Source organism: Barbatula barbatula (genome assembly GCF_947034865.1).
Source record: "Barbatula barbatula genome assembly, chromosome: 5".
Lineage (NCBI taxonomy): Eukaryota > Metazoa > Chordata > Actinopteri > Cypriniformes > Nemacheilidae > Barbatula > Barbatula barbatula.
Genome location: NC_136769.1, coordinates 19,854,766 through 19,882,272, shown reverse-complemented (window position 1 = coordinate 19,882,272; position 27,507 = coordinate 19,854,766). Strand labels below are relative to the sequence as shown.

The 27,507-nt window shown below is 39.1% G+C and overlaps 1 protein-coding gene across 2 annotated transcripts in view; it reads right to left on the bottom strand.

Moving 5' to 3' along the window:
- Nucleotides 1-2,747: 2,747 nt before the first annotated feature.
- Nucleotides 2,748-27,507, bottom strand: part of gcgra (glucagon receptor a) — a 39,620-nt gene continuing 14,860 nt past the window's right edge. Inside the window, exons 2-14 of one of the 2 annotated variants that reach the window (XM_079456383.1) lie at nt 14,090-14,239; nt 12,921-13,017; nt 12,728-12,835; nt 12,049-12,152; nt 11,834-11,940; nt 11,534-11,702; nt 11,135-11,294; nt 10,945-11,005; nt 9,481-9,550; nt 8,038-8,126; nt 6,394-6,541; nt 5,707-5,748; nt 2,748-5,623 (exon numbers count right to left, since the gene is read on the bottom strand). In XM_079456383.1, coding sequence (XP_079312509.1) covers nt 5,291-5,623; nt 5,707-5,748; nt 6,394-6,541; nt 8,038-8,126; nt 9,481-9,550; nt 10,945-11,005; nt 11,135-11,294; nt 11,534-11,702; nt 11,834-11,940; nt 12,049-12,152; nt 12,728-12,835; nt 12,921-13,017; nt 14,090-14,143 — 1,542 coding nt within the window. In that variant the 5' untranslated portion in view covers nt 14,144-14,239 and the 3' untranslated portion in view covers nt 2,748-5,290. The remainder of the gene's footprint in view (nt 5,624-5,706; nt 5,749-6,393; nt 6,542-8,037; nt 8,127-9,480; nt 9,551-10,944; nt 11,006-11,134; nt 11,295-11,533; nt 11,703-11,833; nt 11,941-12,048; nt 12,153-12,727; nt 12,836-12,920; nt 13,018-14,089; nt 14,240-27,507) is intronic. The other variant, XM_079456384.1, reaches the window with a different exon arrangement.

Here is a 27,507-nt window from a genome sequence, read left to right as displayed (position 1 = left end):
ATGAAGCTATGTGTTGTTTTTTACCTTAGAAAGAGCTGTTTCTATCTACATACATGACGGGTCCCATCACAGGGAATTCACCATGTTGTTTCTACAGTGGCCCTAAAGGGACAAACTGCTCTACAGATGTTGGTTGCTATTTGCAAGCTCACCACTTGATGCCGCTAAATTTCATACAATGGAACTTTCAGACAAACTTTCAAAAAAAGATATTATAATTTTTTCATTCAAAATATGAATGTGTGTTTGATGAATGCTGTGGAAATGATGTGGAGTAATTAAGATGACAGCGATCTCACAGTTGCCAGGATAGAAGCAAACAAACCGTGTGGTCTGAAATGCAGGAAAGACCACAAGGTTATGCCACAAGATCTGCCCAGTTACACTGTTACGGACCGCTGTGGGCTTTTTATTGGGTTTGTTTAGCGCTAACATTGAGTCATGAATCTCGACACACAGTGTGAGGCAGACCGCTGCTGTGATATGATAAGTAATCATTCATGTTAACATTTAAAGAAGTATGTGATAACAATGGCCTTATCAGGTCATATTCCAGTGTCAGTCTCACACAGTGCACAACAGAAGAGCATCAACACATCTCCACATCCGTCTTTCATGGTAGAAGCCACCTACTGTAAAAGGTGAAGTGTATCATCTCTCTTGGTCGCCTTAGCAACCAATCAGACCTCTATAGCAACTGCCTGGCTGTGAAATACACCACATTGTATCCTTCCAGTCCAAATATTTAAACTAAAGGCCTTTAAAGTTCAGGGACCGCAATCACATAACAGCTTAAAGGATAAAAGTAGCTCCTAACTTACTGGTTTAAGAGGAACTCTTAAAAATAATGGGCGTGTCTGTCCTAATTTTAGGAATTTTTGTGCTTAGATTATTTCACGATGCGTTTTTAGCGCTAAAGCTGTGAGACGTTAGGAGTAGTGAAGAGGACTCATAAGTCACTAAGACCAACTCACAGGCAGTCTACCTTGAAACGCAAACATTTTAGAAAGACTTCATGACAAAACGCTTAAAACATAAAGACAACTAATATCTGCTAACTGTTTATGAGACAATCAGCTGAACATATACTTTAAATGCACATATAGTTTATTTGCAAAAGAGAACTCCTTTTTTAATATTTCAAAAATCATGTGCTTATTGTGTTTTATTGTATTTGTCACCTGTATTTTATTTTTATTTAATACTTAATAAAAACAGTTTGATTAATATGAAAAGGAATACACAATAAAAAATAGTTATCTGTTTTTTGTAAATTAACTCTTCACTTGTTGAATTAGTAACTTAGTGTATATTTTATCATCTTAATTTAAATACGGCAATAATGATATATTACAATATTTTAATTGAAAATGACTACATTTTCATCTAAATTTAAATATGTCAGATGCCCATCCTCTATCAGCCCATCACTGTGGTCGTAGTCAGTAAGTTTGCTGAACTCATCCATAACGGATTAAGATTTCTTCCTGTTCCTTAGTAAAACTTGTGAATGGGTTTTAAGTGGAAACTCTTAACTAAAAACTTTTACTGCTGTTAAGGAGAGCTCTTAGTGTTAAGATCAATTGTTTTGTGAATACGGGCCCAGATTCTTTTTCTAATTTCCAAAGTATTTTTAACTATACAAGGCTTATGTAACCTTACAAATGTCTAGAGAGCATTGTGCCATGCCAACATTCAACAGTTGTATTGGTTTACTTGTCTAGTTTTATTTGTACTGCGATTAATAATGGAAAAGTATACTGTAGGTTTTTAGTTGTCTTTAATGGTGCACTGGAAGGTTGTGTATGTCTGCGTTACATAAAACAGACTCATCTCTACTGGAGCTATATGTCTATTAATAGTGAAAGATAAACTACACACTGTTGTTTTTTTAAAACTTGAATTTATTTAATCACCATTTTTGGTATCATTATTAATCAAAAAACACAAGCTCATTAAAGTCTACAGGCCTCCAGTTTGTCAGGCTGGCCATCACCTCGCCTACTCAGTAAGCGTGTTACACAACGTGATTGCAGAAAAACTAGAAAGCACCCATTATGATAAACAATGCTGTCAACACAATGAGCGCATTGCTTACAGTGCAGTGTCATTGGTTATAACAGGAGCCTCGCATCACTCGCTTGCGATGACAATGAGGTGTATGCTGAAACACAGACACTGTCATAAATTAAGAAAAAAAACACTCCAGGTTTGTTAACCAAATTGCCTGTTCCTGACATTTGAATGTCGTTTCTTACCTTAAAACAGAAAGTAAACACTTTCTGCATTCACGATAAAATGAGCTTATAAAATATTTTTCCAAATGTTAGCTTTTATCAAAGTCAGTTTAGGGAAGTCATGCCACTCGGCAACCATGTTTGCAACGCCTCTGGGCAGCTATTTACGTCATAGCGAGTCCACAGGGGTCTCCTCACAAGAGTCCCGCTCCAGAGATTCATCAGTCTTTGCTGATTGACGATTGACACGTTTTAATATATAATAAATATATATATTCCTTCGCTAGAGCGGCCATATTGTGAGTTGCATTCCCCAGCATTCATTGTCGGAAATGACATCCCAAGTGTATGTGTTTTACTTAATTTAATGCATGATGAAGTAAATGCAGTTTTTCATTGCTTCTGTTTCAAAAGCATGACTCCTGTGGATGCTCTTGGCCAGTTCATTCCTCGATATTGAAAGGGGTTCTTAAGTATGAATGCAGAGAGATGGGCGAAACAGACTTTTTTCCTCCCGCCGTTCACAGCGTACTCTGGCATCACTTTTATTTGGATGCAGAAAACCGTGTCCTTGATTCACATACAGCAGAAATAAGAGACATACCATATTTGCATTATTTATTCACTTCTATTTGCTGTCATGCTAAATGATGCCGTTCTTCTCAGATTTGTGTTGGAAAAAGGGTTTGTTGTGTTTGCAGACAAACACAAAAGCTCTTGATTTTTGATCCCATGTGGTGATAGAAATTTCCCCATTTTTGAAAACAGTCCAAAAGGTTTTTGTCCCTAAAGCAGTCCACGCAGTATCATAAAGCGCACAAAAGTACAAAATACACACCGTGTGCACAAATAACAGACACCACAAAACAAAGTCATTACAAATCTCAACAGGCATAAAGCGATATCTACATATTCAACAATTATAAATTAACAATTGTGCAAATTGCCACACACAGTTATCTGCCATAATCATCAGCATGATCATCAAGCGTTCGACGATCCAAAGAAAATATTATAAATGTGCATTGTTATGCACACAAATGCCACAAAATATGGGGCATCAGCTGCTCATAGACATTAAAAGTGAAGTGTGTAATGTCTGCGCCATTAGTATAAAATAATCCTCCATCTTCCATTGCTCTGTAACATGCAGCTGGGGCTTATCTGTCTTTGTCTATGGCCATACGAAACTGTGGAGCTGTGGTAAATGATCTCCTGCCAAAGAGATGGTCACAAAATGGTGTAGGTACAACATCTACTTGCAAATATTGACGTCTGGTTCAGACAAACAGGCTCCAGAATTACATCAACGGTCGAGCCAATGCTTTTTATATCGAGTCAATTTGTGGCAATTTGGTTCCTCTGTTGATGCAGAAATGATACACTTCACCTTTAAACCGCCACAAACTCATTTCAGTGTTGCCGGCTTGTATTCACAAAGCAATTATATCCTGAACTCCCCATGAAGACATCCTCTGAGCGAGGAAGCATTTTGATCGATGTCCGTATGTAATTTGTTCTACATTTTCTCTTTGCTATCCCACCCTGTTTCTCACCGATTCTCCCACACTTCCCTGACATCTTTCAAAGTTGTATGCCAAAAATATTTACAGTAAATGTGCACTGGGACTAAGTAATAGAGAATGTGCCACTGACGTCACACGGTGTTGCATGCTGGGTGTCGCGGCCATATTTGTAGGTGGTAGCGGCTCTTTTCTGCTAGTGAGTTCAATTCAATATTAATCTGTTTGACTAAGAACACATAAACATGATGGGTCGGTTGTGTTATAAACTACAACAGCAAGTCACACAGTCATTTAGGACAGAAACTAGACAATGGAACATGATTTTGTTTTGTTTTCCGACTATTTAAACCTCTCGATGAAAATCACAACGACGATCATGTATCAATCGCTGGTAAACAACATCCGAAGATGGCGGCGCCGCCCCAGCATGCACCACGCCGTGATGTCGATTGACAAGCTCTATACTGACTGCTGAGCAGACTAAAATGAACATATAATTTGACCACCAGCTTGTGGGGTTCTGACATATTACTCTAATGCAGCGACTCATCGAAACCTTTTACATGTGTAAGTACTTTGCATTGAACATGATTTCTTTGAGGAGAGGAGACCCTAACCCTAACCCTAATCTTGATAAATAGTGGAACATTAATGTAACATAGGCCTACTTGATATTGAAATGGACATCTATCTGAAGTCTATATGTAACCTTTCTGTTTTGCCCTCGACTTACATTGTTTTGTAAAATCAACTACAGAAAAGGCACACGGTCAATACTGTTTGATCATTTCTTACCTTCTTGCCTAGGCAAAAAAGAAATTGTCAAACCTAACATCGAAACAGCTTTACTTGTTACCCAAAAACCCTCCATTGTTTATCCAAAAAGACAATAATATGAAGACCACGACCCTGTTAAAATAACCAGCATTGCTGGTCAACAGTATATGTTGTTTTTAAAGATAGTCCCCTGCATTGGATGCTGTTGTGCTGGTGTCATACAGTAACCAGCTTAACCAGCAAATTGTTTTTGACCATCTCTTGAAAAGTCAAAGAATGACCTTGACCAGTACATGGCAATGCTGGTCCATCATCTAGACCAGAACCACGTAAAAACATGCTGGTCCTCACTGCTCTTTTAAGCAGAGGATGACCTGTATAATCTTCATTTCACTCTGTAGATATCTTCATTAATATTCCATCCGTTGAGAGACGATGGCTGTAGGTGTTTGGTTGTGATGGTTCCTGCTTTTCTGTGTATTTATTAGACATATATCACAGACAGCTTTACAAGACTAGAGGTAAGACTCCGTTCATCTGTTCTTCAACATTTGTGCAAACCTTTCAGATCACAGGAACGACTGAGCACCATTTGATATGATGGACAGCTGTCCATCTTGAGTTGCCTAGTGAGCTTCGGAGAGGGCAATAATGGTGCTGGCACATTCTCACACAGATCACACACAAACGCACACCTCTCACTCCATCTAGGACGATACATAAGGGTCTTCCCTAAATCGTTTCTTCAGCTCACAGGTTGCTCTCAGCTTTGCCCTCCGCGACGCTCGAACACCGTAATCTGTCCGCTACTTCTGTGTCATCTGGTATTGAACTGCAGGTGGAGCCATCTTGTGGCGGGGAGGTGAACGGCAGGCATCCCTGTTTACCGCTTACGCCATTCTGACTGTTGGACACCAGTGCCTGCTTCTCTTCTGGACTGCAGAGGCGAGAGGTTGTGTGAGGTTGGACCATGATGCTGCCACTCTTCATCTGAAGGGTCTGGCTGTAGGTATGGCGGTACTCTTCCTCGATGTCCCTCCCAAGCTTCCAACGTCTCCACTTCTTCAGAATCTCAGACTGAACCTGGCCAAACAAAAGATGGACAGATCAGTTGGGAAACAGCTATTAGGAAGTTGTTTACACGTGTTAAAGGTAGTGACGCTAACCTCTTTGTTGACAAAGCAGTATAAGATGGCTACCAGCAGCCCCTGTGAACAAATCAGATCAGAACAAGCAAACTTGTTAACCACCACAGTCAGATGGACATTCAAGTTTAAAGCCATTCTGTAAAAGTATCATGATGAAACATGCACATGTCATCAAGTCAAAAGACACAAAATTTGTTATTGGTGAGGCACCGTATTTGAATTTAGTACTCTGATCTGTTTGTTTATATTGATAAATGAGACATTAGTAGGGGATAATGCACAGGCAGCAGGCTGTTATCACAGAATAAGAGGGGTCTTGTATAACACTAAAGGGGTCTATTCTGCGATAACAGCCGGATGTCTGGATTCTGGAATGTGGCAATTGGCCAATCAGAATCAAGTATTCCAGAGCGCAGTGTAATAATGATCGCTAAATAAAATCTTCTCCATCTTCTCAGTTGATGGATTCACAGCACCCTTATTTTCTTCCTTGTCGTAAAAATAGGAGAGTGTTGATTCTTCTTTTAAACACATACAAGCGAATTTTGAAGTAACTGTTTGTTGTCTCTGTGTTTTCACAAATCCGTAATGAATTTTTTTTCAAATAAAGATCTTTTAAAATGCCCAAGACTGTCTCTTTTGTTATTTGCCTTAACAATGTTAAAATGAAAATACAAATACTGTAACCCATTTTGTAACCCTGACCTGGAAGGAGTTAAAGAAGAGGTCAATGAAGAGTTTGGTGAGGCGCAGAGGTAGAGCACCATGTGAGGTAGACTCATCAGTAACAAAGGAAAACAGGACCGAATGGATCCCCAGTAACGGAATCAGGGTGAGGGTGGATTTAGCAAGCCTGAAAATTACAAATTGGAACATGAAACAATACAAACACACGATTGTGTATGAGTTTCTGTAAAATACAAAATATTTTTGGAAGAATGTTCACGCTATTTTTTGCTATACAACAAAGGGAAATTAAATTAAACAAATAAATAAAAGTAAAAAGGATAGATAATGTTTTCTAAAGACTTTAAGACGATTTGGGGAACGTCAATCCATAACCTTTTGCGTTTAAAAAAGAAAAACAGATTCACCAAAGCGAGCTTTCTAAAAATGTTGTATCATTTGAGGTGTGGATTTTATGGAGGACGAGAAATGACTTAAGTATAAATACATAAATGAATATATTAATACACGCATAAATAAACTAATAAATAAATGCATAAATAAATGACTAAATAAATAAATACATGCATAAATAAATAGATAAATTCATGCATAAATGTATAAATAAATAAATCAATAAATACATACAAGCGTAAATAAATAAGGTCAAAATATTAACTTTGCGCTGTTTTTTGTAATACTACTTGATTTTTGTATTTCTACATTTATTTCTGTAGTTCTACATTTATTTCTGTAGTTCTACATTTATTTCTACGAGATTAAAGCATTTCTACATTGATTTATTTCTGTATTTCTGTGTCCGTATGTTAATAAGGTAGGCGGTCCTATTCCTCTCTCAAAACATGATTGGTCAGCTATAGCACCGCTACAACTAACCCGGATAAAGCTGGCGGGTGTTTTAGAAAGGTTTTAGCAAATAACATCTTCAACCTTGTGACTACCAACTGTTTCGTTCAGAACGAATCGCAGATGCTTTAGTTCAGTTAAGTGATGATAAAAATTGTGACCTTGATCCAGCTGTGTCAGCCATAGGTCGCGTTAACCGACAATTCCTTGTCATTGACGGATTTTTAATACCAGTGACGGAAAAATCTGAAGGCATTCTGACGGATTACAATGAGGGCAGTTTGTAATTCCCCTTTTTGTCGAGTTGGTAGCTTCCATTCATTTCCTTTCATCAGAACGTAATTGTAAGGACGGTACGTTTCCTATTCATTACTCATAAACACCTAGGCCATTAAGGAAACCCACGCGGGATCAGCGGAGACTAGGCATATGAGCCAGGGGCGTGTATAATCAAGACGACTATGGCGGCCCACCAAAGTCTAATTTGTTTCGCCATAGTTTCAAAACGAAGAGAAAATCTTTTTGCACTTCTTATAACAACACAGCAATCTCTAACGTTGTTTGTGGTGTTGTTTCTGGATCTGATTCTGCACATCCTACATCTGTCATTCATCTGCCTCTCGTCGTTGGCTCTCAGACACACACAGGCACGCACAAACCAACGCTGCGGTTTTTACAGAATTTTTTCCTTCAGAGAGCGATGGAGACTAGCGTCATTTTGGATCATTTTGCCAACATGGAAGAACGAGAAAATTATGACAGAATTTTTATCGTCCAGTGAACAAATCCCAAACCATATATCTGAAAGACACCCACCGGAACTTGTAGTCAGAATATCTCATTTGGTGCGCCCTCAGTTTGGACACAAGGATCTTTATGATGTGTATGAAGATGAAGAAATTAATCTGGACACAGAGGAGAAGAAAATAAGGCCCTGGTTAAGACCATTATGTCATATTAGCAGGACAAAAGTGACACAGCCATTTTTTCACAGCACAACAAATAACTGGGGACTCAAATGAGAGGCTGTGGCGGTAATGGCCGCGGGGAAGAAAGAGAGCGGCGGCTGACACTGTTGAACCGTCTCCGGATTTCAAACATAGGAATTCCTGCTGAAGACAGCAACGCTTGGACAGAAACATCACTGAACATCAGTTACTGCTCATCTGCACCTCAGACAATGTGCGTATTATGAAGACGTGGCAATTTCGCGATGCAATCATGTGGAATTAGCAGAGGAAGAGAGATGCACTGTACACTAAAAATACACTGTATGCTGTATAGCTGGTTCCTGCGTAATGAAAATGACTTTGATGTTGAACGGTACATTTAACCTGAAGGCAAAAGCAAAGTAATTTGGTGTGACGATGAGAGCATGGAGGGAAATTGCAGGGCATAAAACTGAATAATATGTTAAACCCCCTTGTGCATTTCTTACAGGGTCAAGGCAACATCATCATTATCTTTACATTTTACATACGGTGCCAGAGTGTCGGAGTCTGGAAGCGTTCTAAATTTGGTTTCTATCTAGAGATTGAAATAAGATGATTTGGCCACACGCCAATGGATGTTAAATCGGACTTTATCTTGAATAACAGGAAGAATGTTCTTTTATTTACTTAATGTGGAAAGAAATTGACACATAAAAATGGTAGAAATTGACACATGCAATCAGCAATTACCGTGTGGCATTTTTATAACCAGAAAAATACGCACACCACCTTCTTTCTATGTTGAACACAATTGGCCATTCCCTGCATTTTTATGTGTACATGCACAGAGCATATGCATCTATTCAGGGTTAAACCTGAGCAGAGAGAGAGAAGTTTGCATCCTGAAACAACTTGAATTGCTCTGATATGTAGTTGCGCTCCTCATAGCATGTAGTTGCACTTTTTGCTTCATTTCATTGGTCCTATATGTGCAGTATATGCCCCGTCTAAAGTTAATTAATTTATCACTGTGGCACATGGGCATAATAAGGTGATCTCTCACATCTACCACACGAGTCTTCAGTGAACAGAAAATAAAAGTGCATGTTAATGGAATTGCATTGTTCCCTTTAAAGATTAATTTGAAAACATTGAGCTCAAGGAAGTCGAGCGCGGAGACATAACTGTATGAAAGCAAGAATGCATAAGAACTTCAAGTGTTTAAGGGTAGAGGTAACGTGATGTTACTGTACAGAAAAACAGCGTTTTCAGTGTGGAACAGATAGGTGAAACTGAGAAGTGGAAGATATTTGGGTCAGTCACTCACCAGGACGGCCAGCAGAATTGGAGAACGAATGATCCACCAGTATTCCATGTGTATGTTCTGCACCCAGCATCTGACACACAGCAAGAGCCAAAACACATTACAGGAGAAAGCTAATATTAACAAAACACACTTGGTACCTTAATACATGCAATAACGTGTTTGTTTGCATACACCCAACACCACAGAAGAAACCGCACACAATGCCAGGAGGACTTATATAAGTAATGAATACGGCACAGTCCACTGCATACTGCCTACAGATCTTTATACTGCATTGTCTTTCAGGTTGGTCCCAAGACCTTATCACGTTTAGGTTTCATTCGGGAAATTTGCAATATTCCCAATTTGCAATATCCATGAAAAAGTCACTTTAATTGTACATTTTGAAGGGTTGATTATGGGATGACAAGATTAAAAAAAATGAACACTCGTGCCGAACGCTTGGACTGCTGCGGTTTAAGCTGTCCCTGTTCAAGGGAAGACACGATTCAGCTGTGCGCCACCACTGATTTTGCGCTTCAGCCGAATAGGTGATGGCGCTCGCTAGGTTGGCAGATGTCCACTCTGGTGGTCCAAGAAGGACACCTATGGCGCAGGCGTGAGACGCCGAGAAAGTACGTCCCTCCGTTCCCGCTCCGGTCCTCTAGCCCCCTCTTTTGGTCGGCCCCCCGTGGTAGGAGCGTTGAGGAGGGCCGTCTCGGTGTGACTCGACAACGGTGTTTCCTGGCTTCCCTGGGTAGTCCCTGTCTGGTTCATTTTTCTTAGGAGGTGGCCAAGTTCCATGAAGATATTTTGTAAATTTCCTACTGTAACTATATTATATTTTATGCAGCAAAATTACGAACAATGTTCTCTCACAATAGAACATACATGTATATGCACTAATTTTAAGAAACTAAATCTTCGATCTCATTGGGGTGTATTAGGAGGCTACTGTAAACCATCTTGCAATACATAACGGTATAATTTATAGCAGTTATATATTGCAGCCAAATTCTAAAGTGTGGCTTTACAGACTAATGCGTAATCCAAGCAGGCCAAAGTTATAAGCAGAAATTTACGCCTTGAAAGCCCTTCCAACAATAACAGAGGTTGAATGAATGATTCATAAAGAAATTTTACAGTGTACGCTGCAGCACAATGCAATGCATATAGTGGAGTATAAACAAAACCAAAAGACTGAAGCATGTGTCATAGAATAACATACATCTGGATAGCATACGAGTCCTTGAGCATAATTTCTCATCTAAAGGTAACTCGAGTTCACATTATATGCATTTGCTTTGTTTAAAACAAACGGAACAGTGACAAAGTGCTTCACATTGGCGACTTTGCAACGGCAAAAACACACACACTTCATGACTACTGGCTTTCGTCAGTGCTACCGAACACATGCCGTGAACACACTCATCCCACGTGGCTTTTGACCCGTGGTGTTAATGTAGTTGGGTGGGTAGAACTTACTCTTCATTCTCGTACAAGTACTTGACGATAACCCACGGCAACACGAATATCAAGGGTGCACCTGTGAGAAAGAGAGAGAGAGAGCTTGTGATGCGGAGCGTAGGCCATCTGTCACGCTCTGTTTGGACAAAACTCTTAAACCTTGTTAATGTTTTCAAAGCATATAAGCTGTGAAACTTGAGGCCCTCACCCCAGCCAATACACAGGTAGATGCCGAAGTAATTCCTCTCTGTTAAGACCGTGACCACCAGAAGGCTGTGCAGATAGATTCCCTCTACCAGCAGCCAATAGCTGTTAGCCAGGATGCTGTATTGCATCATCACCATGGCAACCCTGCAGCCAACGGCCGTCTGAAAAGCAAGGGCAGGTGATGTTGAATCACTGAAAGCTCCAGAAAAATGTAACCTGCTATCTCTATTTAAAGTATGGATGGTTAGGTATTTAACCCACATCCATCCAGTATGGATTCCGAGAAATACTTTTAATTTAATCATCTGTGATTATTTTCTTAAGGGGTACACGTATATACATGAGGATGATGGTGTTATAATGAAAGCCCATTAACAATTTAGACAGCAGGTTATTGGACCTCGTTTTCAACCAGCCACTCCACCTCCAGCTCAGTGGTGATGTCCTGAGCAACATGGAAGGTGTCAGGTCTTTCCAACATGGCATCCTTGATGAGAATAGAAGAGGCTCGCAGGATGAAGGAGGCAAAGAGGTTCATGTGGATGTTGTTTCTCATGCAGTGCAGTTTCCTAAAAGGATCATAGTGCAATCAATGAGAAACCAACAAACATTATGTACAAAGTTCACACAAACAGACCCACAGTTCCAAAAACACGGCAAGCATCTAACAAAAGGAATACGGTTGCAAGTTAAATGTTACCTAAAGGCCACCAGAATACCCAACGCCAGCACCAAAGCCCCGAGAGACAGAGAATATCCAACGGTGTACATGGTTCGAAATTGACTGAGAATCCGTCCGTAGTGTTGCTACAAAAACACACAGACAAACAGCTGACATTGTGTTCTCGTGAGACTGATGACCTTTCAAAACAAAAACGTTCAATTTAGTGTTTTATATCTATTTGTATCACGTACCATGTTGATTTGGCTGGGGTCACGTGAAACACATTCACTTGCATTTCTCTGTTTACTCCACTGTGCTTCTGCATCACACTCCAGATACACCAGCCCATGTCGGACTGACTCACGCACAAGACAATAGTAAGAGACATGCATGTAAGAAACCACACGTTAGCTTTTTGATGCATACTGTATCTCTCACATACTGTGTCCCATGCTGGCCAAATGCAGTCATGAGTGCATTAAAGTGATAGTTCATCCACAAATGAAAATCCTGTCGTCATTTATTCACCCTCTTGTCATTTTAAACCTTTCTGACTTTCTTATCTCTGAAGAACACAAAATAAGATATTTTGAAGAATGTAGGTAACCGTATAGTGGTGGTATACATTCACTTCATTTGTACTGGAACAAGACCAATGCAAGTCAATGGGGACCACCACTGTTCGGTAACCAACATTCATCAAAACATCTTCTGCAGAAGAAAGAAAGAAACTCATACAGTTTTGAAATGACAAGAGGGTGAGTAAATGATGACAAAATTAACATTTTGGGGTGAGCCATCACTTTAATGTGCCAAATACAAAAATAGGCTGAAACTAACTTAATTTTCAACAAAATAAATGTTTTACTAATGTTGGTGTGTAATATGACGCGGAAACATTTTGGAAATCAATATTTAAGTAAATCTCACCCTCACTGTGCCAGGGCAGGTACCAGGGGCAGGCCACACCCACAGTGGTATTGGGCAGCCCATCGGGCCAGCAGGCGAACTTATCAAACGTGCTGTTGCACACAACACCTGGAAAGCAACCATGAATGTTTAGACAATAAGTCTCCTATTTCCTAGTCTGGACGGGATCTGTATGTGACATGACCCCCCTCACCTGTCAGTGGGGATTCTCGGCTCATATTTCGAAAACATTCTTCTCTGTACATCATCCATTTTGCCATCACGTTTTTGAAGGATTCAGCGGATGACACCTGTAAGATAAAATGAAAATGAAAAATTAAACAGCAGGTTCTGGGTGTTATCCAAAGGTTCTCAAAGGGTTGCCTCTGACATCTGGCAAGCTGGTTTAATGTACATTAAGGTAATACATATAGTGAGATTTTGTTTGGTATGTGATATGATGATGTGGCCGAGACCCTGAGTTGTTGGACTGTTATTCCTTTCTGTTCTGCAGGTGTGGGTTTGAATCCTGTCCTTGTTGTTCAGCAGCATTGGCTATTAAGTAGTCTTAGCCTCAGACGTCACGCCAAAGGACCATTGGCTGAACATCTGATGCAGAAGACACACTTTCTTGGAAACACATCAGCATGTTCGAAGTCGTCATCTGACTGGTTGAATTCTGCAGGATTTCCGGGAGACGTGTGTGTTGCATTCTTTCACGTTCCGCATGTAAACATGCACGAAGCCATCTGATCGAAGTAGTACACTGTTGTGTTTACATCGGTTGTAATAAGAATTCATCACAATCGACTAAATACTTAAAAGTCACAAACATTGTTGTTGCTGTTCGTGAATGTACAGTTTACTGCAGGGACATTTCCACGCCTCTAAACATGAAGTGGCACTAAACGAAACGTGATTGTTTGTGTTACCTGTCAATCACATGGCCACGGGGCAGTCCCTGACAAAAGGAAGCGGCCAAAGTTCCCAGACCTTTCAATATGATTGGCTAGCTATTAACCGGCAATGCTTGTTTTTTATTTACTTTGATGTCATTTAAAATGCATCATGGGATATGTTGTTCAATGCCCCATGAGCGCGATTACCACACAGTTGTGTACCTCTCTCTTTCACAATTTTGTATTGGACTCTAACTATCAAATAGTTGTTGTTGTGTCATTACTTCAAATGAATGGTAGAGCCTATGAAGAATATGGAAAACCTCTTGAAGAACATTGGCTACTGAACGCTAGACTCTGGACTTGTGTTTGGCTCCAGTAACCCAATCTAATGGCTTTATTTTTTATTTGCATGCTAAACACACATTAAACAAAACTCCAGGCATACAGAATAAGAGAAGTTCAGAATGAAGGAGACTCTGACCTGGATATGAGATGAGAAACTGAGCAGGCTCAGAAGAAGAAATACTTGTGACATCCCTTATTCCTGCTGCTGGTACCGCTGGGAGGAGCCGAGGGGCAAAAAAGATGTCAAAGGGACCTCATAGGAAGACTTCAGCTGTCCCCACACTGCCTAAAGCAAAGACACAGAGACAAATACATTGTCATTCCTTTTAAGCACACTTTGGGTTTGGGTTGTTAACCTCCCAAGACAAAACTGTGAGCCCGAATGTCCTGATGTGACATTGTCGACGGTGATGTTGCATCTTGTTGATTAGAGCTTGCAAACACCATATTGAACAATAATGAGTCATGTTTGGCTCATGGGCAGAATAAGCTTGTTATGTTATTTACTGAAATCAGGATAGCACACAAGGACATACGATCCAGTTACGACAAGAATTAGTTATCTGAATAAAACAACAAATTCCCCTTTGGAAAGATCTACAGCACAACGGCCTCCGGGAAAATGAAGGTCACACACTGTTGACCCTTTCGTCGCCATTGCCCAGTCTATTGCTGACATAACTCTCCTGCATGGCACGTCCAGTGCAATTACTCATGTTGTTTTGAGAGAAGTTATAATAAAACAGAGCACAAATGTGTGTGTGCGTATGTATGAGAGAGATGATTAAGATGGCAGATTCTGAGAAATAGAAAGAGAAAATCTTCTGTCCCAAAACCTATAAGTAGCCTACGTAGACAGCAATCCCACAATGCTCTGCAATAGGCTTTATGCCGAAACAGCTCTCATCACATCTGGAACAGGTCTTCTGTATGTGCTCTAAATGTCTATAAAGGAGCTATCAAGCCATCACATATCCAGACATCTAAAAATTCCATAGATGTCGCTGTTAGATATCGCTTTTAAAACTTTCTCAGACAAGCAGACGTAACAAGACCTGTTTTCCAGATTGGTCACGTGACATTCGGCAAATATTGTACCCTAGAGGCGGTTTCATCGGGTGCAGGCGCTTGGCCAGAAGTTCGCTTCTTCGGTTTGTTTATACTAAACCTGGTTAGAATAGCAGTTGTGTACCGTATGTAGGTATAGTAGACAGTTAAGCAGCAGTGATTTGTCTGTGTGTAACTCACCTGCACACTGACGCACTTCAGCCGTAGTCGGAGAACAGAACGAAATCTGAAACGTTTCTGCAAAAAACACCTTTACCATAGAAACATTTTTGGCTCAAACGTTTCAAATTCCATTCTGTTCCAGTCTGCAGGCAGGTCAGAGGAAGCATGATATTCACAGTACATGACTTTTGTAAATGTAATAACTCAATGATGTTACAGCAGCGAAGATAAACGCAAACGCAATCATTCTCAGAAAACATGAAATAAAATGTCGTTTACTGCATATGCAATTCATTCACATGTTCTTTTATCCTAAATCAATCTTGAAATGTAGTAATATCGTGAGTGTATTCTCAGTAACAGCGTGGTCTTTTTAATAATACTGTCGCAGCCCACAACAACTAGACAAGACAGTCAGTTAGAGAGAAAGAGAAGACACTCCAGATTAAACTCTCGACAGATCAAAGAAGATCAATCGGAAAGAAGTGTCAATACTACATCACAACACCGCGATGAACACATTAAGAGAACTGCAAAACAAGTTGGCTCCAAGATCCAGTTGGAGATGCATTAAAAGTTCAAAGTTAAAGGTGTAATTACGTTTTTGGCTTCCAGGAATTTTAGTCATTTAAAAACATTAAAATGTTTGTTTTATTGAATTGTGTTTAATAAAAAAAGATCTATTTAAACACGCACAAAATATACACTGACACATACAAAAAGACAAGTATGTGGTGAGCATTGCAAACAAATGTGGTCCTGTATTCTGTGGTGAAACAATACGTGCAATAAAAAAGCAACAGATATATTCTACATATCAATAACAGATTATTTTTTGAATTGCAGCAAAAGCTTTTTATACAGTATGCAACCATCAGCCACTCGACTCTACAACACAGTTAAAAAAAACCCCAGATGAACTGACCACCTCTCTAAACTGTTTTCAAATACATATGAGCCATAATTATTTGGCTGAGATCATGATATCCAGCTAATAAAACTCAAATAAACATAAACAACAGGGCACTCAAAAAACTTTTCCAGTGTGAGGAAGTGAACCGTTAAACCCAGACAGACAGAGACAGAACCTAGTGTCATTGTATTTATGGGCAGCTGGTCAGGCGTGGAAGAACTGTGAATTTATTAACTAAATGAATTGACCACGGACGTCAAGGTCATGCATTATGATGTAATATGTAGCCCGTATCTAAAAGCAGTCGGTCAACACAGCCCTCAGACTTTTGACTTCTGGTGTAATGTCTGGTCCCCTTTGCAGCTGATCATAGCACTGTCGCGGTACACTACAGAATGGAAAACTGAATGAATTTTAATGAATATCAATGCTCTTCAAATCTCTTGGGGGCAGAAATACAAATTGAAACGAAAGCCAGTCAACCAATTCAGCGAATTTGTAATATCTGTGGTATTTTTTCTTCCGTCAGGTGACACTTTTGTCACCTAAGACCTCGCCTCACCGTGCAAGCTGGAACGCAGTTATTAAAACAGTAGGAGGTTGGCTGGGGAGTTTCAGTGAAAATCTATGAAGACCTCTAACCCAGACAATTGGATATTTCTCAAGCTTACCTATAGAACGTTTCAGTTAACTTCTTCTTGGTTTCTTTTGATTGTAGTCAGAAATAATATACAGGCTCTCTATTGTTTGTGAATGCGTACTGGAAGTTCAGTTGGGGTCACAAAAGTGCGCATCCGCAGTATCGTTTGTTTATGTCGGTAAGATGAAACAGTCTATAGATACAACTTTCGATTTGGCAACATTTGACCATTAAAAGTAACACAGTGTACAGCAGCTATTTGACCTAATGAGACGAAACCCGTTGGTTACACACAATTTATAGGGTTAAATAATGACGGGTGGGCTCAATGTCCCCAGTTCATGAGATATTATCCAGAGACAACACACACAATAAGTAACATGTTAAGCCCACAGTCCACAGGACATTCATTTCACCCCAGTTGTTCATTCTCACAGTGACTGTCAGCACGTACATCTCAGGGTAAAAGGGATAGTCCGTCCAAAAATGTATATTCTGACATAATTTACTCACCCTCTTGTTATAATAAACCTGTATGACTTTCTTCTTGAAATCACAAAAGAAGATATTTTGAAGAATGCTGGTAGCCTAAAGGGCACGCATGGTCTTAACGGGTTGTCCCGATTCTCTTAATAAGTAATGGGTGTTTTTTTTTTGGGCATTCCCTTAAAGAGCCAGTCGCGCTCGCGTCATGGTGGATTCGCAATTTACACATTGGAATTCAGAAGAGCAGACACTTCTCCAGAAAGGAAACGTATCCGCTCGTTTGACAGGTTAAAGTGCAAGCCAGATTTGTATCTTTATGTCTACAATAATAGTATTTTACATTGTAATTCATTTTTATAAATATTTGGCATTGTTGTGTGCGTCTGTGCAAATGTACAGGTGCAGTGCACCCGCCTATAGGCGTATATTCGTAACCAGCTCTTTAAATAACAAAAACAATATTGCGATTGCCATTGACTTTAGACTTAAGACCAGGTTTGAGTTGGTCTATGGCGCAGTCTATTTTCGGTTCCTCAAAATAGCAACGCACCAACAATGCGCATGAGCACACCTCTTTTTTAGACCAACACGCCCATGGGCGCGCAAATGCATTTGCTATTTTAACAGTGTGCTGCAGGACGGGTAATTTTGATCTGCATCGCGCTTAGAGATGCAAAAACACTTGCGCCGCGTTGTGCCGGGTGTACGATAGGGCCCATTATGTCATATGAGTTTTATGTAAGCATGAATAGACCAGTGAGTTCAGAAACAAACTTCCAATAATATTTATGGTTAAAAAACAATAATAATGATGAAATAATGTTATAAATAATATAAAAACCATTTGTGGAAATAAATGTTATTAGGGATGCACGATAAATATTATCGGACATATCAGTATCAGCTGATAAATGGTCATTTATTAATTTATCAGATTGTACATGATTAAAATAACTTAATGTTTTCTATATATATATTCCTCATAAAAGCAATCATTTAAGTGCATGAGAGTAACTGAGTGGTAAATATGTTCTCATTCAATGAACCTCAAAAATCTTTCTTTATTTCCTTTTCAGCACAATTTTCAAAGCATTTTCAATACTGGAAAATAATTACAGAGGAGACCGTGAACACCTCTTAAACAAACAAAACAGCATCACATTGAGCATTCACTCATAAATCACAAGTGCCACATGACAACCATCAACAGTTCGTATTTAAGGACCTGCTTTTATTCTGCCATGGTGTGAAACAGCAGCAATGACTGACATGAGAGAAAACAAACCTCTCAGAATAAATTGCACAATGCACGGCTACTATATTCCTCTCTGAAGAGTGCAGAGAGAGGGAAGAGTCATACGCACATCCTGATATATACTGTACATGTGGAGTATATAATCACACCAGTGGCATTCTTATTTGACCTGACCACAGGTGCTCTGAAATGAACTAACATTTAATTTGTGAAGGAAATACAGTATGCAAAGTTTTAAAATTGCACGAATAGACCATATTTATAGAAATTATTTATTTGAGAGTCAACCCTGCGGTAAAACAAACAAACAGTCTGGTCTTGATGGACATAGCTGGTTCAAAGGGATAGTTTACCCGACAATGAAAACTCTTTCATCATTTACCCCACATCGACACGAAGACAGAGTTTTCCCTATCCAATCTTTTTTTTCATTTTCACGGCATAGTTTCTTGAAACATCTGCGTACACATGAAACTGCAAAACCGATTCAAAACGATTTAGTATAAACACCAAATCAGTAGGTGGGGCTGTAATTCTGCACAGATATACAATGAAAACGGAGAAGAAGACTTGGAGCACGCGCATAAACTTTACACGCTGGAGTGATGACATCATCGTTTAAAAAAATATACAGAGTGGCTATACACACGAAAACGCTGGAATTGTCAGGTTCATCCAACCCCGGAACGCCGTTTCGCCCGGAACGCGATACGATACAAAATGTTTACGTATACAGCTAAACACGTCTCTATGTGGATGGGCTCTTTCTGTCATTACAAACATGTATGTTTTTTTTTTCGTGCATAAAGATATTGGGGAAACAATATTGACCCCCATTGACTTCCACAGTATTCTCAAAATGTGTGGGAATTCATGGAAGTTATTGCCGGTTAACATGTAATATTAATGATTCATGTGAAATTAATTTGTAATATTAAATTTTATCTCAGAAACAAAAAATATGTCCATTAGAACGGCTTTATTGCCCACTTGGATGCGGTAAAATACAGTATGTGACAGTTCAGAGACTAGAAGCAACACTAGCCTGATGCTGACAAGATGGTGTCACAAATATGCTAATCAGTATGTCATAAATCGACTTTGTATTCAATCGTGACCCTAACTGTACTGAAACATTGTGTTTCCCGCTCAACATTACTTGTTTGGCTCATGAGACGGGGAATGTCATTGCGCATACAGACGTGTCAAACTGTAGTAGTCTAGTAGTCTCTAGGCTCTTCCCATATCCGGTTTTATTGTTTTGATTTTACTTTTATTAATATTTTAAATCCGCTTTATTTTTATATTTATGTTAATTTTTAAAATATTTAGCATCTTCGTCATATGATTTTTGTCATATTATTATTGTAATTGTTTTTTATGCTATATAAGATTAATTCATTTTAGTTTTAATTTTAGTTTCGTTTATTATTCTTTTTCGTTTATTATAATTTTAGTGCTTTAAACGTCATTTTAATTTAAATAAATAAAAATTCCCCAATATTTTTCAGGCCAATATTTGATTTGATTTCAACAAACAAAAATGCTTTCACAGTCTTAATTTAAGTAAACTAAAACAACCGTGTCCCGCTCGGGCAAATATTGCACGTACAATCGACCGGCCCAATTCACATCGCCCAGCACAATAACGTTTGCATTGACTTTGAATGTGATTTACTCATGCAAATCACGTACTTCATGTTTGGTGTGAACCCAGCATTAGACAACATGGGGTGTTTCAGTGTTCAGAATGTTGGCTGTTTCGGGTGTGCAGGGTGTAAAGGACGTCAGGCTGTGTGTGTAGTATGTTCAGGTTGTGTAAGGAGTTTAGAGTGTTCAGGATGTAAGCTCTTGAGGATGTGTTGGGTGTGTAGGATGTTTCAGGGAGGACGGAGATCCATGTACATACATAAACAGCAATGTGTTGATGGCAACACACAACCATACGGTATAGTATAGTTTTTCCTGCATAACAAACTGCTATGGGAGGAACCACTTTAACATCTTAGAAACTACACACTTCAGTACAACTACCTTTGTGAACTAAATCTTAAGATCATAAAGACATCAAACACATCGGTACCTCAAATATTTTTATAGACTCAAATAAACCTTTGTTCATTTACATTAGCAGATGCTTTCATGTGAAGGGTGTTTAAGCGAGAAATGATTCATCTTGAATAGACAGGCTGCAATAGAAAGAACTTAAGTTGGCCAGAGAAGAACAAAAGGGTCCAAATCAGACAAATGGTTTCATCTGTGTGTATTGTGCAGTAGGTTTTTCAGATGTGAAGCACTCTATCATTTTTGTCTGCTGAAATCCATTAACAGCCCACTTGCAGAAATGTTCCGGGCTTTCTGCAGACAGTTTGCAATATATAAAGTCCTCGCAGTCCTGTATGCCAAACATCTGGGGAGAGTGTTACACAATGTGTTGAGATTTGGCTTCTGTTGCTCTTGAAATGATTCTCAATGATGCACTTGATCCAATCGCACACAGCCATAAATAATGCCTAGTGTTCTAACCAAATGTACAGCAACAGCGGCACCTTTATCTTGCTAGAGTCGTGTAGTGTTTAGCAAAGAAACAACTGAGTTGATAAAGAAAAGAAAACGATTAGATAATATAACGTAATGAGTCTAACACACATTGTTTTGCAAAAGGACCCAAGGATTTATAACAGAAATCTTTCAATTAATGTTTGTATATTTATCATGTTGGGTAAAAGGTCACCTGGACATGTTCCTGTCATTTACCTAGTTACAGTTCTGTGTGTTAAACGTTTATTTAAGTGCTAGAACTGCTGTAAAAATCTAGGTTATAGTATCTATACAACTCACTTGTTCAATTGCTACATAAAAGACGCACTGATTATACATCAAATTCCAACAGTGTAATTGGATTACCTGCAGGCAAACACACATAACGGTTTGTTTATGGCTCCTTTTAGAGCGGGCTATAAAAATGTAACAGCGGCCATTAGCATCATTAAACAGCATTTACATCTCCTCGAATTGATGTGTGTTATCAAATAGCATAATGTAGCACCATAGTAAAGATGACTAAAACATGCAGAACAGTTTGACCAATAAATAGACCAACAATGTAGATTAACAAACACAAATCGAAGAATATTAACTTTTATGTATGTCACGAACTGGCAGGCAAGGGAAACAAGGAGCGGATCCAAATACAATAAAATGTCTTTATTGAAGTCCACAGAGTGACCATAAAGCCCAAGAGTAACATAAAAGTCCCAGAACACACAAGAAGGTGTAACATAAACAACAATCGACAACTGAACACAAGAGCTATACACAGATGAAGGGACAAACAGGAAATGGGACACAGGTGAAACCGGTTGACAATTACAAGGCATTATGGGAAATGGAGTCCTTAACAAAAACAGGCCGAAACATAGAGCAATATGACGCCCTCAGGTGGAGACAAGAGGCGCCAACTACACGCTGTGACAATGCACATGTATTTTCTCTTTAGAGAAAATTTGTTTTTCAGTGGTTATTAGTTATTAGTTCTAAGGGACACTTTATTGAGTCAAAATAAAGTATGGAAGGTCCAAGCCTTGACAGTAAACTCTTTCAACAATATTCCTCATATATAGTCAGGCAGTGCGGGGCTCAGACAGACTCAACGTTCAGAGCGACCAGAGCTGGTTTCACTCAAAGGTTACTCACCCCGTCAAATGCCAGAAAAGATATTTCCACAATGGAAAGGTCAGTAAATTATTGAACTTCAAGACAACGGGGAACTTCAGAGGAACTGTATGGCTCCATTCACAGTGCATTGGTCAATGTTGGTTTTTAAATACTGTAAATACTTTCTGCGCTTTTACACCATCATGCCGAACCATTCTCATTGTTTAATTGTTCGACTCGGTGCCGATCCTGGTCAGCCGGTACAGATATGGTTTCATTTTCCACTGCAGGCTGATAACGGAACTCCTTGGGATGTAAACACAAACGCTTCACTTGGTAGACTGAGCTATGACTTGAAATACGTCTTTGTTTCTCTTGTTACCAGCGGCGGACTGGCCATCTGGAGTTTTCTTGGTGGGTCGCTGGCAAATGTGGGCCGGCCCTCTCAGTATAAAAAGTCAGAAGCCATAATACTACATCTCTTTTCTATGCAGATGGATAAGTGTGGTCCCAGCAGACAAAAGAGCGTGTGTTTGTGCTTGCCTACTGCCCTTCCTCTCCCTGGCTGTTGTGATTTCTGTGTCCCGGTGGTTTAAAGCAAAAGTAAAAACATTGACCAATCAAATTAAATAAAAACCAGGTTCACAGAATTCTAGCCAATCAGATTACAGAGACCATGCAGAATACAGCCAGAACTTTTAGCCAATCATATTGAAGGAGGCAGAACTAACTGTGCGTTGGCGGGCTCGAACTCCAATGCAGGGATTCAATTTTAATGATGACCGTATAGTGAGATGTAAGAAGGCAAACCTAACAAAGCGGTTTTACAATTAAAATGTTTAATGGTAAGATACAAACTACTTAACTTTTGCTGTTGAATAATAATAAAAGTAATATGTTACATTTACTGTATATAGCGCTTTTCTGGACACTCAAAGCACTTTACTTGGTAGGGGGGGATATCCTCAAGCACCAATGTGCAGCTTTTTGAAAACTTTAAAATGGTTTGTCACATAATTTAAGACATGTGTTCGTGTTAACATGTCTAATGACACACTGGAACAGATACGATTAAAGCATATGAGGCATAAGATATGACTGTGTGTTTTTAGTTCATTTTATTAGCATGGAAGAATTCAATAGACTGCAGAACTATCATCACAGGTAATGAAATACCTTAGAATTTTTCTGTCAAATTTGTATTCAATATAGGCCTACAGTAGTGCCTTGTTGTGTGATGTAAAGTTGCGTGCTGGGTTTTGTGGGCCGCTCCTTCTAAAGAAGTCCAGGGCCATTTTTTACTTTTAGTCCGCCCCTGCTTATTACCCATCAGCTCCAACTGTTAACCAGCTAAATTAACTTTATTTCCTTCTTGGATAACACGTAATTGTCGATACAGAGAGAAATTGGTTTAGGCAGCCAACAAGTGACCAAACCTGAGTGGCGACGTCAACTAATAACTACTTCACTGCATCTGCAGTAAAGCTGACCAACACAGCATATTATTTATTTAGATTATTATTATTTACATTCAAAAATGTATCCTGTGGTCTCTTTGGCTACTTAGCGACTCAATGCTTTGAATTCAGTAAAAACAAATGAAACAAGACCAACATCCCAGACAACTCTCCTGACCTTTTAAACTCAGCTTAGACTTCCACGGGGCCGGGGCCATTCCCCACCTTCTATCATCATGTAACAGAAGGTGGACTTTCACAAGACAGGTGACTGCGAGATGAACACATACTGGTTCTGAGGGTGTTGCATAAATAAAAGGACCCTTATCCACCTATCAGGTTTATTGTTTATTTGAGTATTTGCTTGCAAAACCCATCCCTGCCCCCCCCCCCCCACCCCGAGTTTAAGTACAATTTAATAATAAAATAATAAAAAACTATTGAATAATAACATAATAAAATTAAAACAATGACCACATCGTTCAATTATTAGATCATATTTTTTAAAAGGAGTTTTAACAGTAAAATTAATCGATACCTTTAAAATGAATAGATGAAGATATACACCGATTGTAATAATTTGAGGAATGTGGCGCATAATGTTAATGAAATCACTGAAGAGATGTTTGCAGCATGTATTTGGAAATTACCAGGAACATTGTTGAAATAGAAACTAGCAGAATACATCATTTCACCTCCCGGGAAGTTTAAATGTACTGTGCGTCATGCATCTGGTCTGAAGAATAAGTTGGCAGAAGACAATACTTTAAGGCAATAACAATCTGTGCTTTGCAGTAGGGTAAAAGTAACTGGGAGCATCATCCTGTGCATGGCTTGACACATTTAAGCAGACTTAACATCATGTGGGCTTCCATTTCTGATTCATTTAAAAAGCCTAGTTATAACGTTAACTGACAATTTGCTTTGCACTTGGTTTGATTAGGTTTTCATGTCACTAACAGCATTTGGTCACGTCTTTGCATATTCGAGTAAGATCACACAAACACCACCGATTCAAGCTGAAAGAACCCATGTGAAGGTTGTTGATCGTGACATAATAGAAATAAAAAAATACATGACACTCAGCCACAACAGAATCAACTTGGACAAACAAAGCTAGTTAAAAGATAATGGAAACATGAAGGCTATACTGTATATACACGTATTACACAGCGCTCAGGAATACTTTATTCTGAATGGTATGATATTCCCAGATAACAACTGCTCCAAACTTAACACAGATGAGACATGACAACCTGCTTGTTCTTAATGGCTTTGTCCCATCTTGCCGCGCCGCATTAAATTATAATGGGTTCTAATGCGTTTCTAATGTCTTTTGTCGTGTCGCATCGCGGCGGTTACGTCCGGTGTAGAAACCGTGTAACTTTAAAATAAGAGGCATGATAGGAATAAGATACAGAATTCTGACAAACATGCAGATTCCAACTTATTTTTAATGTTACTGACCAGTAAAAAATGCTGTGATATCAGTGTGAAATGCATCCTCAGCCTTGTTGTGACCAGAACTTCAGTGAAGAGCTTCCAGCAGCCTGTGTTTGTGTCAGATGACACATCATTTATTAACCATTGCTTGCTTTAAACAGAATACCATAGTAATCCCATATTCCACAGTCTGAAGATACTGGTCTTCATCAAACACAGAGACACCGAGTCACTTGCCCAGACTTTGAGTGTGTTTAGGAGGAACAAAGTATCTTTATAGCAACTGCACTTGCTCACAGTATATGTGACTATTTATATTATTTGTTCAAGACATGTGTTGTGTATTTATAAAACTTTTCTCAATTTAATTTACACAATTTTAAATACAAAATGTTTAACAGTTTTACCGGTGCATGGATGAGGGCTATGCAACAAAGGACAAACAACTAGAGGGTATGCATTGACGTCACTTTCCGACGTGAACATGTCGGGACACACCCTGGGACACGCTCCCCTGGGTGGCAAAACACCCAGCAAAATGGCTGAGGAGAATAGGAGAAACAAAGAAACCGGGACTAAAACACGCAATTATTTGTTGAAATTACAAGCAGCTGGATTTGACAGTGATCCTTACCGCTTCTCACGACTAATAAAGGAATCAGGTGTTCCTGGACACTGAAATGTTGCGCAGAATGCGTTTCCTGATATTGTAAGCAGTCATTTTGCTGAGTGTTTTGTCAGCCATGGAAGCAAACTCCGGACCTCTCACATGGTGTTCAATGTATTTATTACAGTATTTATTCTAACTGTATATCCTGCACTTGCTAATTGCACTTCTGGTTAGACCTAAACTACATTTCGTTACACTGTACTTGTATATGTGTAATGACAATAAAGTGGAATCTAATCTAATCTAATCTAATTGTGTTCACGTGGTAAAGTGACGACACGTCTATATCCTCTATACCATTAACTGCACATTGCTACAGTGTATGGTTTTCAATAAGTGCCAATAAACAAAGAGTTGGTTTGGTTTGCTCTTGGTGTAATTTGGTGTGTATATTACTAAAAGCATTTGGTAGCATCTTTTTCCATATTTGAGCAAGTTCACACAAAGTCCACTGACTCAATTAGAAAACATAAAACTCACAAACAGCAAAATAAATTTGGACAAACAAAACAAATGTTGACATCATTTTGGGTGAGCTATAGCTTTAAAGGAGGCCTAACATGCTATTAAATCCCTGGTGCCTTCTTTATACTGTTAAAAGTGCTGGGTCCTCAATCTTAACATGGTCAACTTGGTAACAAATGAGTTTGACGCGTGACGTGTATTTCTGTGCTCGATACTGTGCGCCAGCACTACAACCTGTTTCGTAAAGTCTTTTATAAGTCTGGATCCCTGTTTCAAACAAGGATCCTATGGTTTTATTGGTACAGTATTTACATCCATGCAACAGCTGGCGGACGTCACGCAGAGGCTGCACATACTCGTCTCTAGCGCCGCCCATTGGAACGCCCCCGGGAGGTCGGCTTTCTTCTGAAATAATCTTGCAGCTGTATCTGTCATTTTCAGAGATATGAAGAACGCAATACTACTCTGCAGGTACTCAAGATTTACATAAGATTGGCAGAACCGGCTTATTTAACACCTCCTTTAATGCATCTAACCATATTATTATGCATATTTAATATGTTTATTCATTTTAAAACAGATGACAACGCAATTTATATATCGCTAAGCTTGAAGTTCGCTCATGCTTGATACCTGTGAATCGAGGTATGCAAGGTCAAATACCTGTACGCCTTAAATGACTTCACTTGCGGTGAGGATAAACTTGGTTTATGCGAGTGATCCTCAAAACCTTTTAAATTCAAGAGAAATTTAGAAACCAATTCCTAATAAATCCACTTCACAATGGAACAGCGTTGGGCTTTATTGGTTCTTGTAACATAAATAATGAGATTCAATGAATTTTTACTATGTTATTCATATAATTGTTTAAGATTTAATCTGAAAAATGATTTTGGTACTGCGTGTGTTGGGCTGTCTTTGAACTACTGAAGCAAATAATTCCTTCTGTATGTGTTCAACTACTCCGGCTTCTTTTCGTTCTCATTATCTGACTTTATCATAATTTTATCATAGATCTCTGACTTTCATTTCTACAGAACAATACAATTGATTTATTTGCTTTGTTTCATTATCAGTGTTTTATTTTTAATTCAATGACTACACACACTCTGACACTCTTACAGAGACATGCTGCCGAAATCCCATCCAGATGGTCTCTCTCTCTCTCTCTCACACAAACGCAGGCACGCACAAACACACACACACACATTAAGTTGCCTGCAGACTTGTTTTGGGCAGTGTGAAAGGTCTCATTTGTATCCACAATGTTTTGGATAGAAGATAGTTTAGGGTGACAACGCAGTGTCTCTCCGATGAAGTTTTCAGTAGCTGGCACGC